Raw genomic sequence first — 23,217 nt, 5'->3', positions numbered from 1 at the left:
TTGTCGTAGCGCCACCGCCGCGTCCATGTGGACAAAATGTAAAATCATAATGGGTTCTAATGCGTTTTAATGTCTTTTGTCGTGTCGCTCCGGTCGCGTCCGGTGTAGACACGGTGTTACAAAGACAAATGTATTTTATTCTTTAATTTTACAGAATTTTTCAGTTAGGGCCTATTCTTTTACAGATATTACAGAAAACTGTTTTTTTTACAGATTTTTTAATGTCTTTTTTAAATACAGTCAAAAACCGAAAAACCGAAAAATAATTTTACAAGAAAAACGGGAAATATTTCTTTTTTTACAGTTTATTTATTTATTAAATACGGTCAAAAACTATAAGATTACAGAAAAAGACAAAAAAATGTACATGAAAAATGTGGAAAACAATTTAACATATATCCTAAAATTTTACAGGTGGAAAATATTCTGTTTACAGCTATGAATCAATCACAGTTTAAATCTTCATATATTTCAAACTCTCCACGAGTTACAGAGCAAATCATGTTAATTGAAAAATGTCCTTCCCGATTGAGATATAAAAATGTTGCTTTACTCCACCAGTTCAGAACTAAATTTGCGTGTTGGCTATTTAGTCTACGAGCAATTTTCAATCATTTATAGACAGAAATAGTTTATGGAAACTATGCGTGTATCAGGAATCCAATTATCATATCCTCAGAGGACTGAGAGGTGGTCAACCTTTTAATAGCCTCGTGTCACGCTTGATCAGGAACACATTTATGCACACTCCAGTTCAAAGAATTGTATCAAAGTACAGTTCTGCACCTCACATTGACTTTCAGAAACCACAAAAACTAATAACATGTGTTGTCTATCATATCTTTAGAGATTGGCTTAAAATGTCTTTAAATATTCAATGAATAAGCTTTGTGCATCATTTGCATTGTTGGCCATATGTCATTAGGCTTCAAGGTATTTTAAATTAAGACAATTATTAGTCACAAGCAAACAAATCTATAGTTCATATTCATAATAATAGGCCTAATAAGATATTTAAATATTGAAATCTGTCATGGACCTGTAAATGTGTTTCTTCTTTAATGAAAAAAAATACGAATCAATGATTTGTTTGGTGTTTTGGAGACCCCTAGTGGCCAGTGACTCATAAAGCCATTGTCTGGCACCTTTGTGCTGAATAGAATTACTCGACAGTGATAGATTTGTGCTACAGGCAGGAGAGAGGTTTGAATTAATTTACAAAATGAAAGAATTACAAGTATGATATAATGCCTTTTTATTGAATCATGCACGATGCAGTCTTAAATCTGGGCATTAGTTTCAAGAAAACAGCAATTTGGTACAATGTTGTTCATGACTGAAAATTTTCAGGAACAGACAGATACACAGTTTTGTTAAAACACAATTTGTTAATAACTTCATTTACATTAATAGTATTAGTTAATACTGCAATTGTGTCTCTCTGAATGAGAAACTTAATTTTAAAGTAAGGTAACAACCGATAAAACAATTACAAAGATGTCAATGTTCTGTATAAAGTAAAAAATGACATAAATTATATATATATATAAATGTGTTTCATTAGTCCATTTTGTGCAGTGTATTCAACTTTTAAAAAATGAATGTGAAATGTATTGATACTTTTTAAAACTGCTGAAAATGTTAATTTAAGTCAATGGCTGACATAATGGACAGGTTTAAAATATATTGTAATTGTAATACTTGGTTATTTATTAACTTATTTTGTACGTTTGACATTAATAAAGTTTAAATCATCATTAAAATCTCATGAACTATGGGTACAAAAACATCTGCCATTACTTTGGTGAAAATGCACCTAAATGAACACGTTCACACAATGTAAAACATCTTACAAAAACGTCAAATGTATAAAATCACTTCAATGCCATGGCAAAATGACACTGGAATGTTACAGTACAGACTGGAATGGTAGGAGATGCGATATCTTTTGATCAGGCCAGACTTCACTTCACCCTATGTAAAGTCATGTATAGGCCTACCTACAGTTTTGTTTTTAGTGTGTTTAAAGACTAACCTCGCAAATGCTGTGTACACATTTCACTAGTGATTCTATCTACTGCAACAATGTGTTAACAGGACACTTGATGTGCACTATTGGGTGGGAGCAGACCGGCTTTTCTTTTCCTGCCAGTCTTTCTCTCTCAGACTCAGTTCTGTCTCTGTGAATGACGCAGGTCCCCAATTTGTGATTTTCTGAGGGACTTTAGGGCCTAAAGACAAACGTACAAAAACACCAAATTAATATCAGTCTAGAAGATTATTCTAAGAAAGAATGGGTTGTTTTATTGTCTTGAAATTCTTAAGGAAAGCATGAAACGACAGTGTAGCTGTAAAAAAATGATAGAAAAGGGCACATAAGGTCACCTGGCTGAATGAGTCGTATGAGCCCCTCGTGTTGGGCCAACTTGTCTTTCCAGCTCTTTGTATTATTGGCAGCATCTTCAAGTTTCTTCATCACCTCCTGTTGAGGTAAACAAAGAATAGAAGTTTACCACTGGAGGTGACAAAAAAGTGGTTGCATTACACAATTCGGCCACTGGGTGGCAGTCTACACAGAATCACTAAACACTATCCTGCTGCTTGTGTCTGTCTCTTACCTCATATTGCTCCAGTGCACCATGTCTGTCAGATTCAAGCTGCTGCAACTGCTGCATGGCGGCCTGCAGCGCGCTTTCTTTTGCCAACCTTTCTCGTTCCAGCTCCTGCTTCTCCGCTTGTGTCTGAGAAATGGTCTGCTGTTGATACAGGTGTATCTGCTCCAGCTCTGCACGCTTAGATACCTCCTCTTCCAACAGCCTGCAGCACACAGATGAACATTTGTCATGCCATTCGATTTTCTTTTTTTTTGTACCTTGTATTAAACAAGGTAAAGAGAGAAAACGAATGTTATGTGAGGGAGTGGAAATTATGTTGGCTGGCTCAATTCTATAATGTCACAGACAAGTCTGTTTATGGGGTGATGAGATAACACTGTTATGAAGTACAGTGCAAATAAAAAATGAGAATATGTTAAGTAACTTTTAAGTTAGAACATTTTTAGGGTGTACAAACCAACATTTAACCTAAAACGTAAAAAAAGAGTTAAGTAAGCATTTTTACTTTAAAAGCTGCCAAACTGCATGCGTAAGCCACATGGTAAATAAACGACCCGGAGGAATTTCACACTGGTTATCAGTCACCATCAATGTGTCATTGTCTTTTTGAGTATCGTTTTTTGGGTAAAGTGATGAGCTGGCGATGGGTCAGCACTAACACAGGAAGAGAACTGTTTATGTGGGGTGAGACAGGGAACAGGAACTGCAGACTTCAACTAACTATCTGACATCCCTGTGTGTTTGTGACGTTACTCACACTTTCCACATAAAAAGGAAACAGATAGCCATATGTGGAATGTCTTGATTCTAGGTGTAACATGACCTACTCTATTCTGAAGGTTTCCTCATGCCTCAGTCACAAGTCTATGGTTTTATAAACATAATAATATGTTACATTCCCACTTCTGAGCGGATCAGAACACAACTATAGATGTCAATCATCCTGCATCATGCCTTGGAAGAGAAAGACATTTTATGTAATCTGTATACAATGGATGTGGCCACTGTATTACAGACGATGTTGTTTGCACTGTGTGCTATTTCCCTGATAACTCTGTGAATCTCTATTCCAGCCTCCCAGGTGCATGTTTTTGTTCTATTTGAAATTAAGTTATTGTGCATTGATGTACGTAAAAATATCAGTGTTGATTCACAATGGTGAGCTTACATTTTTATGTTGAGCTGTCAAGTCTAATTTCAAAGGTCATGTCCGTTTGACATCATTTAACTTCAATCACGCAAAGGTAAATATCGCTGCTGTCCTTCTGAAACCTCGTATATCCATATTTTGTGAATTCGTTTTTTTATCAGTATTATTATTAATAGTCTAGTGTCTTTGGTAACGTGGATATGACGCATTGACAGGTGACTGCCAGACACGGTCCTTATCACTGGTTAAAATGGCAATTTTCACACAATTTACAAATAGTTGGAAACATTTGAGATATTGTAAGTACTCAACTGAACAAAATATGTAACACTGGCCTAGTGGTTATTGGATATTTTACTGCAAAAAAGTTGCAAACTGCACCTTTAAGATAATGTACAATATAAATGAATATGTGTTAGTGTACCTGGCTTGAAGTTTTCTGACGGTTTCCTCATCCTGTCTGGCTTGTCTTTCCTCTTCAAGGGCTTCCTCTAGGCTGTTGTACATGGTTTCTAGTTCACGCACACGTTGCAGGTATTGCTCTAACTCGCTTGACTTTTGCGCCACCTGTTCTTCCATTTGCTGGCGAACCTGTAACACGCACACACAAATTAAAGGACATTGACTGGGCCCTAGAATTCAATACAAACCATGCAACCACAAACTATTATACAATTGACCTTAAACAAAATTGTTAAGCAGCAAAAGAAACTGATCACAAAAAAAAGACCATGAATTATATTGTTGAGATGGTGTCACTACGCACTCACGTTTATCTATTAATGTGAGCACTAAACATTGATATCTCTGTGTGTGCAAACATGTCGACATGTGAATCTGGCATCAAATTTGTGTGTGTGAACTATTTTCTGTGCATAACTGTAAGCGAATGCGTCCCATTGTGTGTAGTACAGTAGAAAGCGGAACTTGTTTTGAAGCGTACTTCCTGTACCGTTACCAATAGGTCGATTTAGAAGTCATCTAGATGGCCACATAACCCAACAGCTAAAATAGCCACCCAGCCCTGATGAAAAGCAAACAAGTACCATTTTCTCTTTCTCCATTTCTACACTGTATAGATCCTGCAGCTCGTTCTGGGTCTGCAGACGTCTGCGCTCCTCTTCTGCGGCGTTGGCTGCAGCCTCCTCCAGTTTCTGTCCAACACAAAATGGATTTGAAAACATTAAATTAATACTTAATGTTGAACAGTATAATGTTTTTTAAAGAAGGCGTCAGATCACTTTTGCACACTCCGTAGTGCCACCATGATTCAAGTGGTCAATCTGGAATAGGGTCAGTAAAACTGTGTCAAACCCACACGCATCAGAGGCATCCAGCCAATCAGGGCCCCTTCTCAAACTCAACGCAACGCATATAAACCACAGACTCATCCATCACACTGTTTGCAAAAAAAGTCACAACTTGTCTTCCTTCTGTTGTTTTTGATACTACAATAAGAAACAGTCCTGTTGTAAACTGTCACAATACAAATGTGAATTTATACATCTAATGCTAACATAAACGAACCATATTCTCTATTAACACAGCTGACCACATTCTCACCTATCAATCACTTCTATTTGCTCGTGGTCAGATGACGGCCCCTGTAAATTGCAAGGCTATCATTGCAGGTCAGTGTGAGATCCCAGGTGGCCAAGCTGAGTGACAGGGTAGGTATTGTTTCAGCATGGACTCCTCAGGGTTTAGAATGACCCTCACTGGCTCGCTCACCAGGCACCTATTGTCCCACTCTGTATTAGAGGACGGGGGGAGAGGCACTGAAACATCAATGGAGGACTGTTCTCCGTTCAAACAACAGTTCAGACACTATCGGTTTAGACAATGGGAACTTGTGAACACTATAAATCAAATTATTATTCTCAGTTAACACTGTACTGTATCAGACTGGTTATTCGGCTTGTTTAACAGAATGTTGTTTTGTGTGCGTGTGGGTTATTTACTGTTTACCAGATGACAGGGTTTGGAGTTTAATATGGGATATCATAAAAAAATCTGTCATTATTTACACGCCCTCTTTTCGTTTCAAACCTGTATGACTTTCTTTCTTCTGCAGAACACAAAAGATGTTTCGAAAAATGTTGGTAACAGAAAACCGTTGGTTTTTGGTTACTGACATTTTTCAAAATATCTTCTTTTTCGTTCTTCAGAAGAAAGAAAATCACACAGGTTTAAAATGACAACAGGGTGAGTAAATGATGACAGAATTTTCATTTTGAATGTAAACTATTCCTTTAATACCACAGAAATACACTGCAGAGTGTATTTCCTCTGTTAAAGAAGTCTTTCAAACTGTAGATATTTAGAATTTCTTAAAATTCCATTTGCTCAACATTAAAAGTGTTGTTAGGTCAGCCATTGTGTTAAATCTGAAACAGCAATGCTTACTTTACAGATTTAAATCCACTGACTGATCACAAAACTCATTCAGTTTAAATCTGGCTAAACCCTAATTTAACAATATTAAAACAGTCAACCGGAAAAGATTATCGGGATATGAGAAATGTGAGAAAGAAAGGTTAAGAGGGGTTACACAAGAAGCCAACAGTCCTGAAAACACTCAACCCCCTACATTACAACCCGCAATACCTCTTTACCCATTCCAGGGTGTGAAACAACACACTTCAGCTAATCTGATTTCAACTTTCTGCACTGGCCATTAGGATAAAGCCACTTTCTTCACAGGTCATGAATGGGGGGGGTGGTACTTGAAAGCAACGCTGGTAGTTTCAGTGAAACCTAAATTCATGTCGTAGACATTACAAAGAACCACCATGGGTTCCTGGAGAATATGGAGCCAGAAATCTGACAAAACAATCTGAATTTGAATTTTGTAAATCTGAATTTTAGATAAGTGTAATTGCACAAAATCGAATATTTCCTGACATTCAATATAGTTCTGAATTTGAATTTTGTAAATCTGAATTTTAGATAAGTGTAATTGAACAAAATCGAATATTTCCTGACATTCAATATAGTTCTGAATTTGATTTTTAATATTTTAATATGAATATTTAATATGAAATTTCTTCAATTTAATATAGAAAAATTCAAAACGCAGAAATTCAAATTCAGAAATGGTTCAGTGGGTAAGGTTAGCTTCCGGGTTCGACAGGGAAGAGTAGAAGATCTCAGAAAAATCAAACGGAGCACTTTGGCCACAATGGCCAGTTATTTGTTCTTATTATCCAATCAAACTCCAAACATGCTGTTTTGGAGAGTGGAACTTCTTACATTGCAATAAAAAGGATTTAAAATTTTCAAATTGCGACCACGCCCACAAGACTACATGGGTTGATCGTTTGTTGCTGCAGCATAGCTAAACTCATATCGCCTCAATCTTAGGCAGCTGCCCGGGATGTGTGCGCTCACTGCCTGCGTTTTTGCCTGCTGCCTCCACTGTTTGCGCTCACTCCCAGCGTTGGCTGTTGGTGCTTTTACCCACTGTGTGCTTAGTGCACGCTCGCTGCCTGCTGCCCCACTATGCGCGTTGGCTTTGAGCGTTTGTGGGTGCATATACATTTAATATATTAGACATGTATACAATTTATAAAGAACGTTTGTGGGTCCTGCAAAGTCAATGACATACGTGGCACACTGCAATAAAAGTTATGTATAACATAACATTACACTCATCTAATATTATAATTGGTCGTGGTTAGATCTTCCATCAGCACACTGGTTCAAAATAATCATCATAATCAACAAAAAATGTGTTACTGAACGCAAAATCAAGATCCTGCCATCCCAGTTCCCTGATCTGAACACTATAGAAAATGAGTGGGATGATTTTAATATAAGAGAGCACCAACATTTGAAGGATCTTAAAATATTCTGTATGAAGTAATGGACTCGGATGACTTGCCATATATTCTCAAACCTCGTCAGACATAAAAGAAAAGACTCAGAGTTGTTTTTCATGCAGATTGAGGTTGCAGAAAGTTTTGAATACAAATTGTGACCACGGTGTATTATAGAAAAAAAATCCACTTCAAATTGTTTTACTTTAAACTTGGAATATTGTAGATTTTTTGAATAAAAGATCAAAAGGAGAAACAATGCAGATTTATTTTTACAGCCTTCTTTGCTCATATTTACCAAGGGTGCCAATAATAGTGGAAGGCACTGTATATTAAGACATATAAGTGATAGAACTGGAGTGTGAAACACAGTGGGAGTGGAAGGTCAGCTGCTGTTGTTGTAGAATATTACAGACCTTTCTCAAGGCCTCCAGCTCTCTCTGTTTGTTCTCATTGGCTGTCTGCAGCTCTCTCATTCTCAGTTCAAGCTCTTCCTGCTCGACCTGTTGCTTCTCCCGCATCTCTCGCCGTTTCTGCCGTGACTCGTGGTGTGGAGCTGGACGGCCGACCCTCAGCAGCGTGATACATGTCTGAATAGCTGAGTGGGTTAAAAATGATAAACTTCTATATAAATATAGGTTAGGGTTAATAACATACAGTAACAAAAATAAGTAGCAGTTAAACATTTGGATACATCTACTCATTATGTATTGTCACAGTTTTAGAGAAAAAGTCACCAAGATTATGAAAGGATTCAAACTATTTAAAGTCATAGTTCACCCAAAAATAATTTGTTAATGTTGCAAGTCTGTATAAATTTCTTTGTTCTGATTAACATAGAGAAAGATATTTGGAAGAATGCTTGTAACCAAACAGTTCTTGGACTCCATTGACTACCATAGTAGAAAAAAATACTTTATAATTTTTTTGTTCTGTTAAACACAAAATAATATATTTTGAAGAATGTAGGAAAGTAAACAATTATGGGGCACTTTTGACTACCATTGTAATTTTTCCTTCTATGGTAATCAATGGGGTCCAGAACTGTTTGGTTTCAAGCATTTGATCCAAATATATTTCTCTGTGTTCAACCAAACCAAGAAATGTATACAGATTTGGAACAATTAGAAAGTAAGTGAATTATGACTGAATTTTCATTTTTGGGTGAACTATCCCTTTAACTTATATTTGATCTTCTTTTCTTTTTTAGCTTATTTTCCTTCTCTATCCAGTACAACTTATTTATTTAAAAATCTTTTCAACCTTTTTGAGGTTTTATTTTAACTTTTTTGTAAGAAATTCACACTAAAACAATACATACTGAAGCATTAAATCATAAACCTTTAGGTCTAAAGGTCTGAAAGCTCACGGCAACCAACATTCATTCAAGTGCATTGCAATGGTTGTGTTTGTGTTTTTTGGCAGTAGAAACTGCATCAGAATGTATAATGTGAATAAGTCACATCCCACCTTGAATCCACTCCTGCTTTTTCTTCTTATCTGAGGCGCTGATCTCAAAGCTTTTGTCTGAGCACTTGACGTAGAAAAGGCACTTTTTCCCTTCCTTATCTGGTAAAGACTGCAGAAGAATGTGTGAGGTCATCAGAAAAGAAAACGTAAACAAGACTGATGTTGTTTCACCACATTTTTATAATGATGCAACTCAGATCTTACCTCTACACAACAGTTTCCATCTAGCAGAATATCCCCCTTTTTCTCTGTAAGATCTTCACTAACATAATATGAAATTCGGTTGGGCTTCAAGAGGAACCATCGTTCTGTCCAGTTCTTCCTTTTGTGACCTTTCTTCATCATGTAGCCCTGTAACAGGTGACAGGAACACATGTTGACTCATTCATACAGAAAGCACTGCTGATGGGCCCAGCAAACGGAAGCAACTCTCAAATTATCTAAGAGTCATTCTGTGTCAGACGTACACAAGCAGTTTAAAATCTTTGGATACTCCATGCTGACTCACAAGTTGTTTTTGTAAGCTGCATTAGCCTGTTTGGGTTAAGTGGACATTTCACACCATGTGAGTATTACATCCTATTCAAGCATTGGTTTCCTACGACTAGTTAATCTGTATATCTGTTCCTGTCTGTCAGCTGGCCTTGGCACCAACCTCTCTCTCATTCACAGTCTAAGCAGAAAACAACAACAATGCCAGTGTGTTTTATTTATTCTGCTGTCGGATCCCAAAAATCCACAGAGACATGGAAAAGCAGGTTATATCACTGGTGACACATCTGCAAGTAATTGCATTTCAAGGTTATATCGCATACAACAGCCAAACTGCATACATTTTTAATACGATATTAACATTCCAGGTTTGACCTACTTTGGCCGAGCATGAGGACTGATATTGTAACAGGTTTGGCAACACTGAGACACTACTTACTGTATGTCACACTTGATTTTTACCATTCATTCAAGGACGAGTATAAATACAGTACACAGTATATATTACTTTGGAGACATACTCCTCTTACCTGTTTGAGCATATCCAGAATAAGTTCCTGGAAAACTTCAGTGATGCCCATGGAGAGGGTCTGGCGGTCCATGCCTTTACTAAAGTGACCCATTCCCACCAGTTCGATCATTTCCCACACGCTCAGACACTGCTGTCTGGTGATCAACTGCATCTTATATTCTTCAAACTTTTCCTCAATCCAGCTGCCACCCATGGCTTCTGTAAGCTTACGAAGAAAGTACTCGATCTAAGGGAGAGGACATAAACACATTAATATGTCACATTAATATGTCAATCGCATGTGGTGTAAACAGGAAAAAAAACTCATGTTGTTCTTGAGAATACCACAAAAGAATACCACAGCTTAAAACCAGATCCTAGTTATATCAACACAGAGCAGGCTGGGAACTTCCCTTTTAAGATACTGATCACAAACAGAACCAAAAAGAATGACAGACCTTTGGGTGTAAAACAGAAGTTTCAAAAAAAGAAGACTATTTATTATAGATTAACATGTCATAGGAAATTAGAAATAGGAAATTAAACACGATAAATCAAAAACATTTGAGGAAGGTTATTGTCTTTGTTTTACAGCAATATTGTTGTATATTAAATATACTGTAAATATTGTATATCTATTGGTTTAATAACAATTTTGTCCATGTCTATAATGAATCAACAAAATCTGACTTTCAGTATCTCTGGAGCTACAAACGCTAACTAAAAAACACAGGGGCTTTCTTTCTGAACCCCTGCCATGTGACTAAACTGCTCACTGTAACTTTCAGAAATGTCAAAAATAACTCGAGGGTGAGTAAATGATGACAGAATTTTAATTATTGGGTTATACTGTCCCTTTAAGTGGACATCTTAACATTTATTTGAAAAAATTGTGTAACAATTCAAATCTTGTTTTACACTCCCTCAGAGCAATAAACCACACACAAAAGAATCCTGACCTAGCTTGTCACAAATGTATGCATGAGAGGGTTTAAAAGGGTGCGGTCCCTAAACAAAATTCTTCTCACCTCTTCGGTGACCATAACCAAAGGATATTTTTCTTCAGAGAGGAAGTTAAAAATGCACCAGATCTTGAATGCATCATCATCTGAGATAAGCAGGTGGTTTCTGTTGAGGTTTTTTCTGGCACAGAGAGTCCAGCACATCTTGTTAAAGTCCATTCGGTCAAAGTTGTCCTGCACCTGCAAGAAAAATGTCACCATCATCAATAAATAATACTACCAGGAAGATCACTGAATCTGAATTACAGAACACAGCATTCCAAATGTTGTTTACAAGAGCAGGAAAGGCCGAAACCTATTCAAGGCACACACAACACTACAAATAAGACATTTTTCCGGCAGTACTCAACTAGAGTTCCCATGGATACCTTTAGGAGCATTCTGGGCACAATTTAGCTTCCAGTGCTCATCTGACTAGTGCTAAACATTCTGATGGGAAACTGCAAAGCTGAACGGCAAACCTAATCTGTAAAACATCAACCAAACCTGGTTAAATACGATGACCAAGTTAGTACATGTTAGTTAGCTATTCATAAGGACATTTTTAAATGATAAAGCACTGAAGGTTTGTCGGTCTGCCGTAAACAAAGGAAGATCCAAATAGGTACAGGGCAAATCACTCCCTAAACAAAACTCATTTTTGTCCTCTGCCATTTATTACAGTAATTACTTTATATGAACACACTGACCTTATAACATTAATAAATGCGGTTGTTAGCACATTATCGAATGCTATTAAGAGTCACTCGTTACATACTCATCAAAACCAAACCACAAGAAACTGAGCTGCGACCGTGACCTATCACAGCCCTACACCATTTATAGTCCTCTGTCTGAATGTTTGAAACAAAAAGACAACTCCCGTGCAACTGTAATTCAGCCACGCAAGCATGTAAAACAGTCTCGGCCACAGTGGTGTAAGCATGTTTGTTTTGAAACGGCAGCTTCACAAGTGTGTGTGGCAGATTTCATCTCTCACTCACACACTCTCATCGTGCCCAGGCTTTTTCCTGGAGACTCACAATAGGGGCCTTGTGGAGACCTGAGTGACCAGTAGAGCCTCTGTTCTACACCAGATGAAGCTGTTCATTTGTATTCAATGGTGCTCGGGCTCCGTCACATTCATAAATAGACTTTATAATGCCTCTGAATAACTGCTTTATAGTTTCTGTGAGTGCGAGGACGCAGAAGTCTTGTGTTATAGGGTAGGAAACATTTGGCATGAGCTAGCTAGACTGTATGGATTCTGACTGCTTGTATATACTGCAATCAGTTCTTTGTGTGATATTGTGTATTATGTTTTATATTCCAAATTCACATCATAAAAGAGGCTGCATCTAGATGTATTTACACATTTGCATACATATCAGATAAATGTTTCAAATATAAAGTTATGAAAATTGAATAAATCGAATCAAGTGAAAATCACAAGTGGTCGAATTGGAAAAACATTTTAAGGGGGATGGTGTGGTCAAACATTTGACGATTTACAGACGATTTGCATTATAAAATGTATATTATAGTAATTCAAATTTAATTAGAAGTAAGATGGTAAAGCGGGGGTGGTGGTTTTACAGAGGGGATGCTTTTTGTCATTTTTTTAACAAGGGTGATGCCATCCCCTCGCACCCTGGGCCCTGCTTATGCGTGAAATTGAATTATAACATATAATCTATCTAAGTTTTAAGCTCTTTTAATTCTGCATTTCATTTACATACAACCAGTGCCGCATCAGATTTGCATTTTGACATTATGGGCTGAGTTGGGTCAAAGCCGCATAATCTATACTGGATATTATGCGGTATTACACAGAATTCTAAGCATCTTGATCTCGGCTACGTAAATATGTCTTCAATAAAGAATTTGTTTACATGGTAAAATCTATTTATTATGTATAAAGGTTTGGCTAATTTCACATTATTCCACTTATTAAACAACCATTAAAAAACAAAACTAATAAATGGTCAGATAATGTTTTGAGTTGAATTATTTCATTATGTGAGAAAAGTAGTTAATAGCACAGCTATGTAGGACTACAGTTGCCTGTGACAATAGTCAATCATTTTACGCAGTTTAGTAGTCAGATTGTGACCAATCAAAATCAAGTATTCAACAAAGACATATAATATAAAGATATATCATAGCATTGCAGCAAAAACTATAATTATGAGGGTGAATTCAGACATTCAGACATTTTTACAATAAAGGGGTATAAATATCGTTGTTCCAAATCGATGAATACAGAGAAAGTTATTTGAAAGAATGCTTGTTGTAACCAAACAGTACTTGGCCACCACTGACTACCATAGTAGAAAAAATTACAATGGTAGTCAAAAGTGACCCAGAATGATTTGCTTACATACAGTACATTCTTCAAAATAGCTTCTTTTAAAATAAATATATAAAGTCATTTTTCCTACTATGGTAGTCAATGGTTGCCAAGAACTGTTTGGTTACAAGCATTTGTCCAAACATCTTTCTCTGTGTATCAAAACAATGAAATGTATACAGATTTAGAACATGTCATGATTCTGCCTCATCTTGTCATGTCATGCCCTATATAATGCCCTGGTGTTTGCTGTCTTGTGCTGGTTCGTTTTGTATTGTTATGTGTCTTACGCTCTAGTAAGTAGTCTGATATATTGCTCTTGCGCAGTCTTGTGTTTATCTAGGGTAAGTCCTGTCTCAGTTTTATATAGTTCTATTGGTTATTTCGTCCGCCTGTTTTGTCCCCCACGTGGGAAGTTTTGGTTTATGTTTTATATGTAGTTATAGTCCTGCTCTGCTTTTTGTCTACCCCGTCGTGGGTGTTTGATTTGTGTTGGTTTTTTGTATTAAAGTCTTTTTGTGATTCACACTTCGCTGTCTGCACATGGGTCCTCATTGCCAACCCTGACAGAACAACTTGAGAGTGAGTAAATGAAGACAATTTCATTTTGGGGTGAACTGTTCCTTTAAAGCGACAACGAGCAACTTTTTGACCTTAAAATAATGTCTCTAAAATTATTTTAGTGGTAGGTCAACTTTTAACTGGACGAATTTTACTGCCGTTGCTACCTGAGCAGCCTCCTATCGGCTGAAATTGCACTTGTAACTTTGGTGTTCGGACCGGTACAAGCCCCGCCTATCCCCTGCTTTACGGCATAAGTCACGTTTTACTCGTAGCCTGGGAGAAGTTAGCCAACAGCAGAGCTAACAGTAAGACGAAAGGGTTTTGTCGGAAGCAAAGAAAAAAAAGCGAGAGAGTGATCAGACACGAGGCCGGTCACGAATCAATATCGGACGGGCTTACACTGGGTGGCGTGAGCAGCAAGAGGCAACGGGTTGCAAAATGGATGCAGACCTAGCGGTCCGGCTCCTGGATTTGTATGTGTTTGTACATTTTTTGTTACTGTCCTGTACTTTTGAACGTATTTGTTATTAGTCTGTGTCATTGACGCAACACCAGTTCGCACTTTATAAGCATAAGGTAGCTGAGAGATAATATATGGTTGCCAGTGTCGATAGCTAGCATGTTTTCGTGTCTCGTCATGAATGTGTGTAACGTTAGTGCTTGTAAATAAAGACTAAACAACCACACTAAACGTGTTGTGGTAAAAAGTAGCAGATTATTTTGTTCAGTCGTTATTAGGCTAATGTTGTCGTTATGTATATGTACATGCTATGCGCTGTTTTCATACCGAGTTGACTGTAGTTATTACATATATTACACAATGCCTGGTCGCGATTGTGTTTAGTGACTTCCGATATAATGACAATTGTGGGCTGAAAAGCTGAAAACAGAAAAGTTATGTTTGTTGAATAAAAGTAATGTTTTATATAATAATTGTAATTTTTATTTAATTTTTTTAGAACTTTTAATGTCAAAGTCACTTTGGTTAAGCCACTTAAAGGTACAGTAGGCCTGTGCGTGTGTGCGCGTGTGTGTGTGTGCGTGTGTGTGCGTGTGTGTGCGTGTGTGTGTGTGTGCGTGCGTGCGTGCGTGCGTGCGTGCGTGCGTGCGTGCGTGTGTGTGTGCGCAAGATCAGGATGGCTCCGCCTCATTTTGAGCCAGGAAAAACCCTGCCTATGATTACTAGATGTTATTCGAACAAGCTATTGATAATAAAATGAAGCTGGTAAACAGTCTGCAACATCAATGTAGAGCATAACCACAACACATGTTAGGAAGAAGTGGGTCACACTGCACCAGCCAGTTTTGATACTGTCACTCTATTTTGGTCTAGTGCTTTGTTCCTCATTTGACATACTTTAAAACAATGCATTCCTGGAATCAAAATGACTGAAAGGATAAGTAAGATTTAGGCGCATAATTTACACCCCCGAATCGCATCATATAGTCTTGTCTGTCTGTTTTCATTCATTCATTGTTCGAAGCTCAAACTAAAGAGACACAGAGTGGCTGGATGTGGCTTGTGAGAACAAGCACACACAATTAAGATAAGTTTATTAAAGAGTGATGTCAGGACAGTGCAAAGTGCAATAAAGTCTGTTTCAAGACAAACCTCATTAAAAATGGGTGTGTGCTTAGTTTTTCCACACCCATACTGACATACCCAAGTAAAGCACTGGAACTTGTTTTCTCCCACTGACCACAAGTTAAATAACTTGGCCCAGAGTCAGAATGGAGTGTAGGGAAAGGGGAAAGGCGGGTCTCTTCGCAGGGTGGAGTGCATGTTGATCCGTCACACAACCATGCAAACGTACAAAACGTGATGTAGTGGGTAGTAATGTAAATCTTTTTGAAAAGTGTTAGACAATAAGTGCTCAGACACATGTTAAATAGGCTAAAGGTATAACATGTCTTTCCATTCTAGTAATTTGAAGTATTACAGAGTAAAAATGCCAGCAATTCCAGCTACAACTTATTATTTTTTCCGTAACGCCACCAATAGATGCAGTGGTTTGTGGTACATTACGAAACCGTTTCTTCCCTCCTCGATTTCCTTTTGCACAAGAAAATGAGAAATCACAAAGAAAGCAATTCTTCTTTGCTTTCAACATCATCTGTCTTTAAAAACGGAACACTCGCAAATTCACATGCTTGGAAACTTTTCATACCTTTATCTAACACGAATCTTAGATAAATGCTTCAGTTTAAATACAAAATGATAACAGCAATGACCTTTAAATATTCAAAGAATGAACAGCTAAAAACAACTTTCGGCATTTCAAATGAATGGCTTGTTCACAATATAAAACCACAGAGTCTCAAAACATTGTCTAAACAATGGTGTGTAGACTTTATGAAGAAGTATGGAATTAATAAACACAGCGTCATACAAAGACCAATAAAGGTCTACCTGTATCTACATTTCTCCCAAGATCATTGTTTACCCAGCGCTGACCCACAACCACATGAAAGCTATGCTTGGACAAAGATGCTCACCTTATCCAGAATGAATCTGTTCAGGTAGGGCATGTATCCCTGATTGGAAACCGGACCTTCATCATCATCTCTAAAGTGTTCCTCTAGTGCTACAGGATCATGAGGGATCTTCATCACCGTGCAGAGGTTATGGGAAAGTACCTAAAATATACCAATAGAAGATTATGAAGGACAGTATTAAATCAAATTTCATCAGCACTTTAGCTTTTTGTCTGCATGTTCTAAAGATAATATCTAGACTTTTTAGATCTTAATTTCGTGTGTTTAACTCACTTTGTTTTCTTGGTTTTGGTTTTCTTGTATAGCTGCTTTAATGCAATGCAAATTATAAAAGTGCTATAAAAATAAAATTGATTGAAAGTATTTCTCACCTGTTCTTTGTCATTAATTACCAATTTTGTAGGAAGAAAACCTTGGCACACAAAACAAAATTCATTCTCTCTGGATAAATCTTTCTACTGGATAAATGTATAGAGAGGTCTTTAACAAGGTCAACGTTAGTGAACCTTTTGAAACCTTCGGGAATTTATTTAATAGTCTACTAAGAAAGTTTAAAACAAACAGGCCAAATATTTTGCAGGTTGCGGTTAATATTAACACATAACTCGCCCGTAAAACACAACTCAAAAAAGTAAGGTCACTTAAGGGTTGAAACTTGTAATTTCCACGTCTTAACGTTATAAAAGTCCTGTCCTGATTTATTGAAACTCTCTTACATCCCGGTGCCCACATTTATAAGAACAAGTTAATTTAACCGCAAGAACAAACCTTCAACTGTGATTTAGACACTTTCCCACTTTTATCCACATCCAATGCTGTAAATGCATGCCAAATTGCCTTAAGGAGTTCGTCTCGGAGTCCCATATTTACAGCTACCGGATTGCTGACTGTCGACGCGCTTCATGTGCACTATTTTCTCATGAAGTTTTACAATAGAACGGTCACGTGACCTCAGAACTAGTGCGCGATCTTCGAGCACCACTTAGCGTCGAGCGGGTGCTTCGTGACACACTACTCAAGGACTTCCGAGGAACGTATAACATCATACAAAGTTGTAAACGCTCTTAAAGTTTCCTGTAAGGAGACGTGTTAAATTAAGGTGAAAATTTTATTAAAAGAACATATTTACAGACAAAATGAAGGTTTCGTGGATTAACGGGACCAGAAACTGACAGTACCTTTGCTAATGGAGAAGTAACATAAATCAAAAATTATACATTATTAACTAAAGACATCCAATGAACAGGATAAGGATTGTTTAATGCTACAAAGAGGGTTGGAGATTTATGACATGTACATAGAAGCCATCTTCCAGTTTCACATGCATTTGTAACATGGTGAAATTAAATAACTGTCAGGGTTGAACAAAGCAAGAAATGAGAGGCTGAGATTTGCAAATGACACAAAATTTAGCTTGTTTGGATGGTAGAAAATGATTTTGGGCATTTAAAAAAGGCAAAAATCTTACAAACCTAACTGGATACATACGAACATTAATAGCAGCGGGCTTTCTGTGGCAAGGTTGCCATTGCCTCCAAAGTGCTCATTTTAATGGCAATCTAACTCAGGCCCCAACATCCACAGCCCAACAGGCATTTCACAGGCAGTAAGGTGCACAAATCTTTGATCGGGTACATTCACATATCAGGGCTGCATCTGGGACACATATCTCCCATTTGGTAAAGCCTGCATCTTCAGAAGCAAGTGCAGGGAGACCATGTTGACCCTTTCCAACAGAAACTAAAGCAAAGATTAGGAAGTTGGAACTATGTTCAAAATGCGTCAATCATAAGGCAAATGTCTCTACATTTTGAAAGGGCAAACCTAATTGGTAAGGCAAATCTGCATTATGTACACAGAGGCAAATTTATCGCCAATACAAACTAATGCAACCTTCAGTTCACCCCATGGTACTTGTACCAACAGTATAAGCACTATAAGTCACAGGACAAACTTGGTTATCCTTTCTGGTCACGCATGCAGTCTTTTATCTGGAGTTCAGTTAGTAAATGGTGAGGCTAAGGGAGCGGTTCATCTTTTTTCCGATGAGCCGAGACGTTCTGGAGCTGGATTGGACTGTAGAACGTGTAAGAACTCGGTCTGTGGTCAGAACCCTCTCCTCTGCTGCAACCTTTGCCATCTGAGCTTTCTTTAGCTCCCTAAAAAAAAAAAAGAATGATTCATTCAAGGCACAGACAAAATAACTTCATTGCTTAGGAACTGATGTTTTTAAGGATAGCATTTGGAATTTTTTAAGCAATTAGAAATAAATAACAGCGGACATGAACACGTATACTGTATTTAATGGCAGATATTTTTGAGTGCTCCAAACATCCTTGGCTTAGATCAAGTACTTTGACCACTACATTACGTAAAACCACGTACTTTTGCAGAAGTGCATTCTTGAACCTCTCAGCATTGAGCTCAACACGCAGCTGGTCAGCACGCATTCTGGAAGCAGTCAGCAGAACAGGATGCCTCACAAGGTCAGACGTTGAGGGTCGTCGAGTTGGATCAGGATGGATCATAAGCTGTAAGGAAGATAAAATTTAATCCTCAATTCAAAGCCAGAACTAAAATAAATCCTTTTATAAAATTCACTTTATAAATTATTTTGATAACAGAGCAATAAAGACTTAGGAACTTACCTTTAACAAGCTTAGAAATTCTTGAGAGAGTACTTGTGGGATATGGGGCAGGATACCCTGTCGGATTTTGTGCCACTTTTCCCCATTAGAGGGAAGGGGCTCTGCTCCAGAGGCACTGATCACTGTCAGGGCTAGAGCAAATATATCTGCCTTTTTCAGGTTACTGTAGTCCTGTGAGCAGGAGCAGTAAAATTAGCAAATAGCACAAAAACACCATCATAAAAATAGATATGAAAAATAATAAGAAAAATAGAATGGTGTTTACCTCCTGAAGCACTTCATTTGCCAGGTATCTACTGTCACCTTCTTCAACTTGGGGATTGGTAACTCTTGTAACATGACCTAGGTCACCTAAAAAACAAACAAACAAAAAAAGGAATATTTAAAACCTTGTCCCTTTAATGCCTTTATTATGCAGGTTATCATCAGAGTATACAGATTCCATATTTTACCTATTTTGTACACCACACTTGTGGTGGGTCCATCTTCTTCATCTTCAAGTTCCTCTAAACTAGCAGCAGGTTTGCGTGAAATGAATATATTGCCTGAAAGAGATTGCCAAACTTATTAAAACAACTTTTACAGGAAGACTTAAATACAAAAATGTTATAAAATAATTTACATTTTAAGAGGCTGTAAGAAGTAAATACGTACTTGGCTTGATATCCATGTGAACAAGTGCTGTAGAGTGAATGTACTTAAGTCCACGAGAGACTTGAAGCAGCAGATCCTTCAGCTCAATCTCGGACAGGATGTGCATGCGTCTATTGTTCTCGGCGATGACATCAGACAGGGTTCCACCATTACAGTACTCATTCTGAATCAGCATGTGGTCATCTTCTGCCCAAGCAGAATAATACCTCACGACATGGGGGTGCTGTCCAAGAACTGCATGTGCGTATACCTCACGAAGTGCATTCTGCCTGTTAGGAGACAATTCATAAGTAAAGGTTAGTCAGAACTTTCATTTAGTTAATGACATCAAAATACACAGGATACATAAAAGGTCAAAATTTCACTTACTCATCCACAGAGCCTGCCAGCGGCTTTTTGGAACGTTTGATTGCGTAAATACAGCCGTCCAACCTCTTGACACATTTGAAAACAGACCCAAACTCTCCAGAGCCAATCTTCTCCAGCTCATGGAACTCGGATGCATATCTGGACATCATGTTATTCTCCATCATCGTGATCCTCTGTTGGGAATTATCAGGCATGTTTTATTTGAAAAGAAAATGATATTACTAACTAAAATTCTACATATTAAAATAAATAATTTAACTAACAAATATAAATGTATTAAACGTTACCTTTGATGGCGGAATGAGCTCGTCCTCAATCTCTGCATCACTTGCTTCCATGTCCTCACCACAAGAGCTAAAAAAGGCAAGCCGTTTCTTAGCGAGGATGCAAACAGAATAATAAACACTAGGGGCAGTAGAGAGGTCTGACGAAGCACATGGCGCACATAGGGTGGTAACACGAGGTTTTGGTTCCTCGCCAACTTTTTGTCTAGGTGCATATTAAGTAAACGTATTTAACGAACAGTCCTGCAACCTGTACCATACCTGTGCGACATAGGCATAACGTTTCAATGTTGTTAAGCTCTTATTAAAGCAGCCAGGACGTTATTTATGATGTTAACTTATTATTATAACGTATTACTATCTATAATGCACAAACATACTCATTCCAGTGTGATCGTTTCCTGTTGTTTCTTTGTAGTGTTGATGACTGCACGAGGATGGAGTCCGGGGTGAAGGGGTTGATGTTTACTAGAGGTGTCTGGTTTCGTCTACTGTCCAGACAGGCTTTACTGGTGGAATCCACATTCTTGAACAGGGCGACTCTCCTGTTCGTGGATGCCATCGTCCTGGCTTTCGACAATAAGCTCTGTATATTTGGGAAAACATACATAAGATCAGATAACGTGAATAACAAAACAGAATATGGCGGAATTGTGATTTTTATCACAAGGACCCAGGCTGATTTTAACAAACTCGAATTAAAGTAAAAACATTCAAAACGGACACAGTTAACAGATTTTTACATTGCACGCGTTTTAATAGTTGCTTGTGTCAATAGACTGATTCATCGGTGTTGTTACGCAACTTGGCACAGTTAGTTCAATATGTGGGTCACGAGGTGAAGTCATCAACCTGGGAGAAAGGCGAGGCTGCCTTTTAAGATTTTAATTATTTACTTTCAAATATCTGACGACTAACGTTACGTGGCAAAGAAAACAGTTGGGAAAATGTATAATTACATTTTAAACCTGAAAACGTACTCCCTATTATAGCAAGTTTGCCATATCTGTGTTGTACTTGTGCTTAGTGAGAAATAACTTTGTGGTCGATTGTGCTAAAGTTAACAGAATTATTACAAACCTTTGGGGTATGAGGGGTATCAAACAGACGGAGTTTTCGGAAAGTTTTGTGGGGTGGTGTATCAGGACAGTCCGGGACAGGGGAGCTCGATCCGTCCATGTCATCGTGAATATATCCCCTCTCGGGTGAACTGTCGTAGGACTGGGGACCTTTCCGTGGCGATGGGGAGCCTCTCATGTAAAAAGTTGGTTTTAAGCGAGATGGTGAGCCGAATCCTTCTTCGTCCCATGACTCGTCGTCTTCTCTGGTTCGGCTAAGGGGGCTGCTGCCCAGGTCCTCCGGTCTCTTGTCCACGCTGCTGCGCCGCACGGAGACGGGAGAATCTAGCTCCGTAAAGCCAGATTCGGCTCCGGTGCTGTTGTTCGCGTCTTCTATGCTGTCCTCTTCGCCATCGCTAGCGGCAAACTGTAGCTTTTGGCGAACAGGTTTAAGAGTGGGAGACTTGCCGTGCCTCCGTACGCTGAAACTCATCTTGCCAGCAAAAGTTCCGTAAAAGTAGGATAAAATGTACACAGTTGTGTAAAAAAAGAAAAAAAATCAGCCCAAACGGCTGGCAAATCAGGCAGAGACTGTATTTTAGATAAACATATCTAATATCGATCGTGCAGTTCAAACGGAACGCAGAGCAGAGAAGGGATTTCCAATTATTTCACGTGGGAAACGTCCCGATATATGTTACCTGAGCAAAATATCCTCTATAAATGTATACCTGTTAACTGATATCCCCGTGACAAGTCCGCACAAGTTAAGTTTAAACTCGTAAATTACAGACCCTGATAACGAAGTTAGACGTGAACCAGCTTCCACGGCGACGTTGTAAGTATCGATGAAGAAAATGGCTGCTCCAAAAACTCCCCACTTGTATCTCAGAAATAAACAAAAAATAAAACCTTACAGTTGCTTAAACTGTAATGTGTCACTCCGACGCGTAAGATAAACCTCTCAAAACATGTCAAAGCACCTAAATTAGTATCGTTCAAGACAATAATGTTTACAAAAGTAGTTTGAATGACGAGCTACTCCTCCCACCTACAAGCGTGGTCAAAATCTTCCCGCGACCGTTGGTCATGTGACGTATTTTGTACCAATGAACGCAGACTTTCAAAGTTTAAAAGAAAGGCGGTCCCCTGTGTGCTACGTCACAAGCTCCTCCTCCAAAACTGGTGACTGACTGTGACTTCAATTTGGCGCGAATTTCTTTCTTTCATCTATGTAATCCATCGTTTCATCCATGTAATCCATCGTTTCATCCTTTCAATTGATCAGAGGCCGGATTACTGAAAATGGGCGTCGGAATGGCACATTGTTATTCGTTTTTGGTGACGGAGGAACACGTTAAATTAAGTAAATCTGATTACATTAAACATTTAATGGCTGTTTTCACGAAAAGCGTGGGTTGGTGGTGTAAATGAGCCACATGGTTTTGTTTATGGTCTTCTCCAATAGAAATGGATGACGGGTAACGTTAATCAGTTACCAATACCTATTACTTAAACAGCCCGTTAGTTTCACTAATGATATTTTCATCACAATATTAACTTGACCTATTTGCAAAATACATCTTAAAACTGTAAATTAGTTGAATACAACAGTGATGTCTTATTTTTCCTACCAACTGTAACTATAATCACATAAATTAAAGTAGAACAACTACTCAGAATTATCAGAACAATTAATTCAACATAAAAATAACACACACAAACAACACATTTCTT

The 23,217-nt window shown here is 38.0% G+C and overlaps 2 protein-coding genes across 2 annotated transcripts; both read right to left on the bottom strand.

Annotated features, from left to right (window-relative positions):
* Positions 1–1,248: 1,248 nt before the first annotated feature.
* swap70b (switching B cell complex subunit SWAP70b) lies at positions 1,249–17,377 on the bottom strand. The gene is made up of 12 exons (XM_057348706.1): positions 17,236–17,377; positions 16,468–16,608; positions 11,085–11,258; positions 10,076–10,303; positions 9,258–9,404; positions 9,054–9,162; positions 8,000–8,181; positions 4,812–4,919; positions 4,190–4,356; positions 2,619–2,817; positions 2,386–2,482; positions 1,249–2,231 (listed from the first exon to the last, which is right to left on the bottom strand). Exons 1-12 carry the CDS (start codon positions 17,329–17,331, stop codon positions 2,113–2,115), a joined length of 1,767 nt encoding a protein of 588 aa, XP_057204689.1. The 5' UTR covers positions 17,332–17,377; the 3' UTR covers positions 1,249–2,112.
* Positions 17,378–17,569: 192 nt separating this feature from the next.
* wee1 (WEE1 G2 checkpoint kinase) lies at positions 17,570–22,551 on the bottom strand. Its single transcript, XM_057348060.1, has 10 exons — positions 21,503–22,551; positions 20,803–21,008; positions 20,426–20,492; positions 20,139–20,311; positions 19,770–20,038; positions 19,568–19,660; positions 19,381–19,466; positions 19,116–19,286; positions 18,853–18,998; positions 17,570–18,626 (listed from the first exon to the last, which is right to left on the bottom strand). The coding sequence occupies exons 1-10, from the start codon at positions 21,971–21,973 to the stop codon at positions 18,470–18,472; spliced, it is 1,839 nt and encodes a 612-aa protein (XP_057204043.1). The 5' UTR covers positions 21,974–22,551; the 3' UTR covers positions 17,570–18,469.
* Between the last annotated feature and the right edge of the window lie 666 nt (positions 22,552–23,217).

Source organism: Triplophysa rosa, linkage group LG12, assembly GCF_024868665.1.
Source record: "Triplophysa rosa linkage group LG12, Trosa_1v2, whole genome shotgun sequence".
NCBI classification, from domain to species: Eukaryota; Metazoa; Chordata; class Actinopteri; order Cypriniformes; family Nemacheilidae; genus Triplophysa; species Triplophysa rosa.
Note: the sequence above shows the minus strand (reverse complement) of the source record. Positions and strands in the feature narration are given on the sequence as shown.